General features: G+C 36.7%; 1 protein-coding gene across 1 annotated transcript; it reads right to left on the bottom strand.

Moving 5' to 3' along the window:
• Positions 1-568: 568 nt before the first annotated feature.
• On the bottom strand, positions 569-1,246 carry LOC133792252 (uncharacterized). Its single transcript, XM_062230160.1, has 2 exons — positions 1,136-1,246; positions 569-1,039 (listed from the first exon to the last, which is right to left on the bottom strand). Exons 1-2 carry the CDS (start codon positions 1,244-1,246, stop codon positions 569-571), a joined length of 582 nt encoding a protein of 193 aa, XP_062086144.1.
• Positions 1,247-11,516: the final 10,270 nt, after the last annotated feature.

The following is an 11,516-nucleotide window of genomic DNA, read 5'->3' as shown; positions in this document are numbered from 1 at the left end:
TATTTATTTGAAATAAATAAATGTACTAAGGTTCCACAACTGATATCATTAGTTAAATTTCAGAAATTTGACCATTTTTATGAATTTTCAATCATGTTAAATCAGAAAAATAAAGTCTCTAAAATGCCCTTGAACCAATCCCAAACTTGAGAGTATTATGGTCTTTTCGCAAATTCAATTAGTTATTATTATTTAATTCAATTAAATAATAATAATATTATGGCAAACCAAAAATAATTACACATAATATGATAAATTAATTTCATGCATATTATTATTACTATTATGCCTATAATAATAATATTTTTTAATTAAATAAATAACAACTTAACCCGAGTCGTTATTTATTCACTTGACATTATTCTCATGTCGCGATTCCACAAAAACTCAAACATCAAAAACCATGAATTTTATTGTCATTGGAAATCATACATATCCAATATTCCATCAAAGGAAACGAAAAAAAAAAAGACCAAGATGCACATAGTGGAAAAATTACGAAATTTCCCTTCTAAGAAAATGGATATTACAATTATCCCCCTCTGAAAAGAAATTTCGTCCCGAAATTTTACTCAAACAACTTGGAATATTGTTGCAGCATATCAGACTCAAATTCCCAAGTTGCTTCCTCAACACCATTGTTCCTCCACAATACCTTTACGAAGGAAATGGTCTTATTCCTTAGGAGTTTGTCCTTTCGATCGAGTATTTTCACTAGACGCTCATCAAATGACAAGTCCTCCTGCAAACCCAAGGTCTCGTAGCTCATCACATGTGATGGGTCGGACACATATTTTTTAAGTTGTGACACATGAAATACATTGTGCACCTCAGAAAATGATGGTGGTAAAGCTACCCTGTAAGCCACATTTCCCACTCTATCCAAAATCTCAAAAGTTCCAACATATCTGGGACTTAGCTTTCCCTTCTTGCCAAACCTCTTCACCGAGATTCCTTTCCTTGGAGTCACACGCAGAAATAAATGATCACCAACTTCAAGCTCAACATGCCTGCGCTTTAGGTTTGCATAAGTGGGTACCTACACTTTATTCCATCAACATTTCATATGGTGCTACCCCGATGATAGATTGGTAGCTGTTGTTTTATGAAAACTCAATCAGTTGCAAGTACTTACTCCAGGATCCTTGAAAGTCAATGACACATGCTCTGAGCATATCTTCTTTCTCTCAGTCTGACCATCCGTTTCTGAGTGATAAGCTGTACTGAACTTCAACTGAGTTCCCATTGCTCTCGGCAAGCACTCCCAGAATGATGATGTAAACTGAGCATCACGATCACACACAATAGAGTACAGTGTCCCATGTAGTCGTACTATCTCATTCACATACAACTCAGCGAACTAATCCATAGAATAAGTCATGTGCACCGATAGGAAGTGAGCCAACTTGGTATACCCATCCACGATTACCCAAATTGCATCATCCTATTTTGTGGTCCTAGGTAACCTTGTCACAAAATCCATAGAAATCTCCTCTCATTTCCACTCAGGAATATTCAACGGTTGTAGTAGCCCCGTTGGTCTTTGATATTCTGCCTTAACCTGCTGACAGGTTAAGCATTTTGCCATATATTCCACTACATCCGTCTTTATTCTCGGGCACTATTAGATGTATATATTAGTAGTTTATATTAGCTGTAAATTAGCTATAAATTAGGACTAATTAGTTTCTTATTCTGTCATAGTTTCCTAGAATAACTTCCCTAGTTTGTATATAAATATATTTTTATTTCTCATTGAAATACAAGTGAATACAATTCTCTTCACCTCTTATTACATGGTATTAGAGCATTAGTCTGTAAAATTCAAATTTTGCTACAAAATTAGGGTTTTTCTTTTGGGGTTTTCCATAAACAAAAATTAGGGTTTATTTCAGAAAACCTAGTTCTGTTGGTCTACAATTCTCACCGCCCACACCAAAGGATTCCCTAGCCGCCGATCTCCATTCCCCAGAAGTCCGACCGCTAGAACATCTGCACGTGGGCCCCATGCATCTCCACAAGCCACAACACCACATCCCACGCGCTGACGCGTGAGAGCACGTGGCATCTTCTCCAGCGACCCTTTTTGTTTTGTTTGTTATCCACTGCGTTTCTGGTTGATCAGTGCTTCATTTTTTGTCACCTAGTTTCCGTAGTTGTGACTGTCAAGGTTTGTTCCAGGATCCTTTGTAGAGTCCAAGAACCTTACTTAGCTAGTTAGATAGTAGTAGCAATAGTAATAGGTGTAGTATTTTTATGACTGTGGATTTTGGTTCAGACCCGGATTTAGTTGGACACTCGTAGTAACACTTGTAGATTTTCTAAGTTTAACCTATAGTTTAAGAATATTAATTTTAACCTAAGGTTTGATTAATATGACTGATATTGATGGTGATATTTATTATATTATAAGGTTTAGATAGACCCAATAAGATAGTAACACTTGTCATGTGTATGTTTAATGATAATTAAGTATTTTTGAGGAATAAGTTTAGTAAGATCAATATTTGAATATCCTAGGGCCTGTCAGCAGCTTTGAAATCGTTAGAGGACTTAGTCAAGGGTGTTTACTCAATTCAAATTAGGCTGAAAATGTGCAATTTTGTGTTTAAATATTCAGCGTATGCCGATATATCGCAGCTATAGGGGGCGAGATATCGCAATACGGGGATACGAAAAACACGTAACTTCGCACGACCAACTCGACGAGCCTCGGGCATATTAGCCCAGATGATATATCACCTACTAGGGGGGATATATCGGCTCCTTTGAATGATTTTTGAATGTTTTTTAAACCGAGCTTAATTTATTCTTTAACCTCTTCATAAGTCCAGCATCTTTCTAACTGAGTCTTCAGCCTCTGCTGAACGATAATTCAAATATTTTTCAATTAAAAATCCATTATTTTATTCAAGTTAAATGAAGATATTTTTATTCTTGGACTCTATAAATAGGACCTAGTACCCAGCCATTTATTCATTCATCAAGCTAAGTTCAGAGGCTACAAGCTGCTAGGTTATTTTTTAGTGCTTAAACACTTGGGTTGGGAATATAAGCTTTAACTTTATAAGCTTAGTAAACACTCGGGAAGTAAGGTTCATAGTATTTTTTGGTTCGAGGTGTAGTTCGGTTTTAGAAGCCTTCAAGGTATTCATTATTCTAGTTCATTTCTGTGTACTCTTATAGTTTTCTACTCAAAATCCTAACTCTATTCTTTATTCTTGGTTAGGAAATCTAAGATCTTGAACGTAAGATTTTTTTGGTAAGTATATCTTCGATGGTATAGTTCATCCATTCTGTTCATCCCTTTTTCTTTAGTATACTCACCTTTCTTTGATGGTTTTTAGGAGTGTTCCAAAGTCCCAATCCTGTTCTCATATCCTGGTATTTTTGGTAAGGAAAATAGGATAGGACTTGATATGTTATGTTATATGTTATCTTATGATTTATATGTTATGTTATATGTTATCTTATGATTTATGTGTTATGTTATATGTTATATTATGTATGTTGTAGACTTGGGCATATGACTTGTATAGCTAACAAGCCCCAATAAATTTATGGGCATATGACTTTCTTAGCTAGCAAGCCCCACAAATCTAATGGGCATATGACTTGTTTAGTTTACGAGCCCCAAGTAATAATGGCCATTATAGTATATGTGACATATGTTTATGATATGTTTTAGTATCTGTTGCAATATGAATTTGATGTATATTATTTATGTGTTAGATTTTCCTTGCTGGGCATTAGGCTCATTCCTTTATGTTTATATGTGCAGGAAAATAACTATGGTGGCGGAAAGGTTCTTGGCAGCTTGGGGTTTTGTATTGAGGTAGAATGGAAATGGATGGATTAAGCATTCGGTTCGAGGAGGAAGTCGCTTCTTAGTCTTTTAAAAAAAAATTATGCTTTATATGTATTTTCCGCACTTTATTTTGTAACCCATTTATTTAAAATTATGTTATGTTTTTATTTTAAAAACCATGGGATCCCATATCCTACTTTAAATTTTATGTAGTTTAACATTTGTCTTACAAGTTTTAATGAAGTTATGATTATTTCACTAGTGAGTTCTATTAGAGATTAGTGTCTATGTATAAGTAGTCATTAATGGTCCAAAGTCTAGAATAGTTGGGTCATTACATCCTTGTTGTGATTCTACATTGGTTTTTCGTGTTTGCGACTTTGTTTCTTTAAGGAGTTATGGCTGAGAATAAATCAGAGACAAAATCTGTGACTTCATCTGATGTGGTTCCTGTGATGTCTAAAATAACGGACCATAAAATGACTAGTTCGAATTATTTGGAGTGGTACAAGATTGTTTGTCTTTATCTACAAAGTATTGACAAAGATGATCACTTGATTGATGATCTTCCAAAAGAAAAAGATGATTCAAGATAGACGTAGCTCAGGGAGGATGCTCGCTTATTCCTTCAAATCCAGAATTCTATTGACAGTGTGGTAATTGGTTTGATCAATCATTATGAGTTTGTTAAAGAACTAATGGATTATTTGGAATTTTTGTATTATGGAAAAGGCAATCTCTCCCGTATGTATGAGGTTTGCAAAGCATTCTACCGTGTAGAGAAACAAGATCAGTCCCTTATGAACTACTTTATGTCATTTAAGAAGACATATGAGGAGCTTAATATGTTGCTTCCATTTAGCTCTGATGTGAAGGTTCAACAATGCCAGTGAGAGCAGATGGCTATTATGAGCTTTCTAGCAGGGCTCTCACCTAAATATAATTCTGCAAAATCACAGGTTCTTTCTGGTTCTAATGTTTCCTCTTTACAAGATGTCTTTAGTCGTATTCTTTGCACGAAAATTACTCCATCGATTCCTCTTAATAGTGCTTTGGTAAGTCATAATAATTATGTGCCTAGGAAATGTTCTATTCCAACTGGGCATAAAGGAGGTAGTTCACAAGGAGTTGTAACTCGAACACTGAATTTTGGAGGCATTATTTGCAACTACTATAAAAAGCCAAGCTACACCAAGTTTGAGTGTAGGAAGTTACAGTTTAAAAATCAGCAACAACACTCTCCTAATGTTGCAAATACTACTGATGCCACTGATAAATCAGTCCTTATTTCTGCTGATGAATTTTCCAGGTTCTCACAATATCGGGAATCACTCAAGTCGTCATCTTCTTCTGTCACTACTATTGCCAATTCAGGTAAATCTAATGCGTGACTTCTCTCTTCATCCTCCAAATGGGTCATTGATTCTGGTGCCACAGATCACATGACAGATAATTCCAGTCTTTTTTCAACTTTTCATTCTCACACTTCAACTTCTACTTTTACCTTAGCCGATGGGTCACCATCTTGTGTTCGTGGGTCTGGTACTATTATTCCTACACCACTGCTTACTTTGTCATATGTCTTAATTTACCTAGTTTATCCTTTGATTTGCTCTCTGTAAGTCAACTCGCTCATAATCTTAATTGTTGCATCTCATTCTTTCCCGATCATTGTTTATTTCAGGATCTTATGACAAAGAAGATTATTGGTAAAGGACATGAATCTGGAGGCCTCTGTGTTCTTGACATACGACTACCAACTTCTATTGTTTGTTCGAGTGTCACTTCCACTTTTGAGGCTCATTGTCGATTGGTTCATCCGTCTCTTCCTTTGCTCAAGAAGGTTTGTCCACAATATAGTAAGGTGTCTTCATTAGATTGTAAGTCGTGTCAATTTTCCAAATACCATCATCTTAGTTTGAGTCCTCAAGTCAATAAATGTGCTAGTGTTCCTTTTGAATTAGTTCATTATGATGTTTGGGGTCCTTCTCCTATTTCATCTATACTGGATTCAAGTATTTTGTTACTTTTTTTTATGATTATTCTTATGTAACTTGGTTATATTTAATGAAAAATTGTTCTAAGTTGTTTTCTATATTTTGTGCATTTTGTGATAAGATTAAGAATCAATTTAATGTTTCTATTCGTACTTTGCGAAGTGATAACGCTAAAAAATATACACCTGCTTTATTTCATTCTTATATGGTCTCTAATGGCACGCTTCATAAAACCTCTTACGTTGATATTGCATCCCAAAATGGTGTAGCAAAACATAAAAACAAACATCTTCTTGAAACTACACGAGCCCTCTTATTTCAAATGCTCATTCCTAAACATTTTTGGGCCGATGCCATTTCTACAGCATGTTTTCTTATCAATCGCATGCCATCTTCTGTTTTGAATGGTGAGATCCCGTATAAAATTCTTTTTCCTGACAAGTCATTATTTCCTGTTAATTCTAGGATATTTGGTAGTACTTGTTTTGCTCGAGATGTTCGTCCAAATGTCACCAAATTAGATCCTAAGTCATTGAAGTGTGTATTCCTTCGCTATTCTCATCTTCAGAAAGGGTATAGGTGTTATTGTCCAAATCTCAACAAATATCTTGTCTCCATTGATGTTACCTTCATGGAAAACACACCCTATTTTTTGTCTTCCTCTATTCCTACTTGTCAGGGGGAGGATGGTGATTTTTTTGTTTATTCTATCACATCTTCTGTCTTTAACCCACTTCCGAAGGAATCTCCTATTTCTGAACATATCTCAGACATTACTCACGATGAATCTCCTATTACTCACCCTGTCTCAACCACAACTCCTGACATGCCTTTGCCTCCTATCAAAGTGTCCACCAGGCGTCTGTCTCCTGTTTCATGTCTTGCACCTACTTCTTCATCATCAAATCTGGTCCCATGCGATGATCTTCCCATTTTTTTATGTAAAGGTAAACGTCAATGCACTTATCCTATTTCTTCTTTTGTTTTTTATAATCACTTGTCATCTTCTTCTTGTTCTTTTATTGCTTCCCTTGATTCTATTTCGATTCCTAATACTGTTTGTGAAGCCATATCTCATCCTAGTTGGCATGATGCAATGATAGAAGAGATGAATGCTTTAGATTACAATGGTACATGGTACTTGGTCGATTTACCTTCTGGAAAATAGGCCATATGGTGCAAATGGGTATTCACTATTAAGGTCAATCCAGATGGATCAATTGCTCAATTAAAGGCCCATCTTGTTGCTAAGGGTTATGCTCAAACCTATGGAGTGGACTATTGTGATACTTTTTCTCCTGTTGCTAAGTTGACATTTGTTCGATTATTTATTTCAATGGAAGCTACTCATCATTGGCCTCTACATCAGCTAGATATTAAGAATGCTTTTCTTCATGGAGATCTTCAAGAGGAGGTGTATATGGAGCAGCCTCCTGGTTTTGTTGCTCAGGGTAAGTCAGGGAGAGTCTGTTGTCTTTAAAAATCTTTATATGGGTTGAAGCAAAGTCCTCGTGCTTTGTTTGGTAAATTTAGTCAGGCTATTGAGAAATTCGGTATGCTGAAAAGTAAGTCCGATCATTCTGTGTTTTATAAACAATCAACTGTCGGTATCATTCTATTGGTTATGTATGTGGATGATATTTTCATTACTCAAAATGATACTAGAGGAATCTCATCTTTTAAATCTGTCATTCATACTTAGTTTCACACGAATGATTTGGGGGTACTCAAGTATTTCTTGGGAGTTGAGCTAATTCAGAGTAAACAAGGTATTTTTATATCTCAAAGAAAGTATGTCATTGATTTGTTGACTAAGACATGAAAATTGGGAGCGAATCCTTGTAGTACTCCAATGAGTCCTAATGTTCACCTTACAAGAGATGGGGAGCCATTTGAAGATCCTAAAAGATATCACAAGTTGGTTGGAAAGTTGAATTATCTTACCGTGACTCGTCTCGACATTGCATTCTCAAATAGTGTTGTCAGTCAGTTCAAGTCATCTCGAACAATTCATCATTGGGAAGTGTTAGAGAAAATTTTGTGTTACTTGAAAGGAGCACCAGGACGAGGTATCGTGTACGTAGATCATGGGCACACTCATATTGAGTGATTCTCAGATGCAGATTGGGCAGGTTCCAAAGTGGATAGAAGATCCACTTCAAGTAATTGTATTTTTGTTGGAGGGAATTTGGTCTCTTGGAAGAGTAAGAAGCAATATGTCGTGTCACGATCAAGCCCAGAGTCAGAATATAGGGCTATGGCACAGTCTATGTGTTAGGTAATGTGGATCTATTAGCTATTGACTTAGGTAGGATTTAAGACTTCAGTACCTGCAAAATTGTGGTGTGATAACGAAGTTGCTCTTCATATTGCATCTAATGTTGTGTTCCATGAGCAGACTAAGCAAGTCGAAATTGATTGTCATTTTGTTCGTGAGAAAATTCAGCAAGGCTTGATCTCCACAGGATATGTGAAGACCGACGAACAACTAGGGGACATCTTTACAAAATCATTAAATGGGGTGCGGGTTGATTATTTTTGTAACAAGCTGGACATGATTAACATATATGCTCCAGCTTGAGGGGGAGTGTTAGCTGTTTATATTATTTATAAATTAGCTATAAATTAGGACTAATTAGTTTCCTATTCTCTCATAATTTCCTAGAATAGCTTCCCTAGTTTGTCTATAAATATATGTTTATTTCTCATTGAAATACAAGTGAATACAATTCACTTCACCTCTTATTACAGCCACCAATACATTACCTTATGGTCATGGTACATCTTAGTGGTCCCGGGGTGAACCGCCAGAATCTCTTTCCTGAACTCATAACTGTTTGGCACACAAATATGCCCCTTGAATCTGATCAGTCTGGTATCTGACATATTGAAATCCTTGGCATTCCCATCCTGCATCTCTTGCTTTAGGTTGCTCAACTTCTTGTCTGCATTCTGCCCTTCCCTAATCCTTTCTAACAAGGTAGACTGAATTGTAACCTTTGCAAGTTGTCCTATGATCAGCTCTATACCAACTCTCGTTCCATGTCTTCCAGGATCTTCCTTGATACTCCTTGTAAAGAAGAAACCATTCCCGACCCTCTGCGGCTAAGTGCATCTGCCACAACATTGGCTTTACCGGGGTGGTATAGTATGTCACAGTCATAATCCTTGACTAACTCCAACCACCTCCTCTGCCTCATATTTAACTCCTTTTGGGTGAAGAAGTATTTGAGGCTTTTGTGATCGGTGTAAATCTCACATTTCACCCCGTAGAGATAGTGAAACCAATTCTTCAGTGCAAAGATACCCGCTGCTAATTCCAGGTTGTGCGTTGGATACCTCTATTCATATTCATTCATTTTCCTAGAGGCATAGGCTATCACCTTACCAGACTATATCAGTACACTTCCCAACCCTTGTTTTGATGCATCACAGTAAACCACAAACTGCCTGTCCTCTGAGGGCAAGCTGAGTACAGGTGCTGATATAAGCCGACTCTTCAATTCCTTGAAGCTCTGCTCACATTTATCTAACCAAGTGAACTTCAGATTCTTTCTTGTTAACTCTGTCATCGGTGCGGCTATCTTTGAAAACCCTTCGACAAACCTCCTGTAATAGCCTGCTGATGAGTCTAGTTTTTATGATGTCTTGGTGATGTTTTTAGTAGTCTTTTATTTTGTTTTTCCTTGTTTTAGTGCGGGTTTACGCTTTGTTTGGTTGTTTTTGTGAATATCAGGAAGAATTGAGCATGTGGAAGGAAATGCCAAAGAAAGGGAAGAAATAATTGAGTTTTTCATCATATTTTGATCAAGAATGGTTCTCAATACCATTTGGAAGTGTTGGTGAAATTTTGGGATGAAAACTTGAAGAATTGAAGAATTCCTTAAGAGCCACGGCATGATCAATGTAGGGCCGCGGCTAGGGGGAGAAACAGAAGCATGGTTTTTGAGGACATCTTCGGGCCGCGGCATGGCTAGGTAGAGCCGCGGCATGGATGGGCATTCTGCCCAGAAGACAATGATGCGGGCCGCGGCATGGCTTCAGAGAGCCGTGGCATTGAAAGGATAGTCTGCCCAGAAATTTTGACACGGGCCGCGGCATAGTGTATGTAGAGCCGCGGCCCGCCTCTCTAAAATCTAAAAAATCCTAGGTTTTAAAGGACGAAAAAGAAGAGAGAAAGGGGTACGGACGAAGGGAGGAGTTCTGGTGTTGAAGGCTCAAGCTTAGAGTATTTTTACATGTTTTTCTTCTTGATGTTATCTTTAAATTCTGTTGTGATTAGCACTATGACTATGAACTAATTTTCTGTTTAGGATGTTCAATTGAATCACTTGAATTTCTATTATGACCTAATGCAATTTTAATTTCCTCTTCTCCAATCTTCTTCAATTCCTTATAACCTGTTCTTATAGATTGATTATTGATTGGCCATCTTTAGTCATATATATATATGTTTTTAAGTCAAAATCTGAGAAGTGAGATTTAATTATGCTGTGGTTATATTGGACATAATTCTAATTTAGAATGAAAGTATCTGAATTAATTGTGTAACTGTTATTAAGTTGTGGAATTTAATGCTACCTTTGTGGTTCAATTTACCATAGAAATATAGGAAATTGTCACCTAGGTTGAGTTTATAATTCATAGAATGATTATAGGCTGCTGTCTCAACTTGTTAATTGAATTAGGTTAAAATAAGAAGAATTCGTACTTGGCATTAGGGAATAATAGGAAGGATAGTTGATGAGATTGAATATCCTAATTGTTTCTCAGTGATTGAATTACGAGTTTTTTTACTATTAGTTATTATTCTATTTAATTGTCGATTATTATTTCTGCACTCTATCGATTCTTTTGCTGTATTTTACAAAAAAAATCAAGAAATTTTAATTCATCAAATAGAACAAGAGATTAATTGACTGGTAATTGATAATTCAGTCCTTGAGGACGATACTTGGTTTTACCATTTTATTACAAGTTTACGACTGTGTGCACTTGCATAGCAAAATTATCGCAACAAGTTTTTGGCGCCGTTGCCGGGGACTGAAAATTATCAATATCAGTCTAATTAATTTTTATTCTAATTTGATTTTAATTTCTCTCGTTTCTAATCTGTTTAGTTGCTTAATTTGTCTATCTCAGGTGAATTTTGGTATATGCGTGGCAGAAAAGGAAAAGCCACACTTGTTCCTCTGAATCCCGAGATCGAAAAGTCTTGCAATCAAATCAGAAAGAATAAGAGAGAGACCCAGAATTCTGTGAAGATGGCACAGAATGATGGGGATGGTAGGAATGGTCTAAATCCAGGAGTTGTCCAAGGGGTTCAGGCTCAGACCAACGCTGAGAGGAGTCTGAGAGATTATGTGCTACCCACTCTGACGGGAGTACAAAATAGTATACGCCCACCAGCTGTAGAGGCCAACAACTTCGAAATCAAGCCTGCTATTTTACAAATGGTGCAGTCCTCTGTGCAATTCAATGGGTTGCCCTCTGAAGATCCTCACACCCATTTGTCCAACTTCCTGGAATTGTGTGGAACCTTCAAATATAATGGGGTGAGTGATGACGCAATCAAGCTTAGGCTCTTCCCATTTTCTCTAAGGGATAGAGCTAAAAGTTGGCTGAATTCTCTGCAGCCAAACTCCATTGTCACTTGGCAAGATCTGGCTCAGAAATTTTTATCCAAATTTTTCCCTCCGTCAAAGGCTGCT

The sequence above is a fragment of the Humulus lupulus genome, chromosome 7, assembly GCF_963169125.1.
Source record: "Humulus lupulus chromosome 7, drHumLupu1.1, whole genome shotgun sequence".
Lineage (NCBI taxonomy): Eukaryota > Viridiplantae > Streptophyta > Magnoliopsida > Rosales > Cannabaceae > Humulus > Humulus lupulus.
The sequence above is the reverse complement of the archived record's forward strand: the minus strand, read 5'-3'. Positions and strand labels throughout refer to the sequence as shown.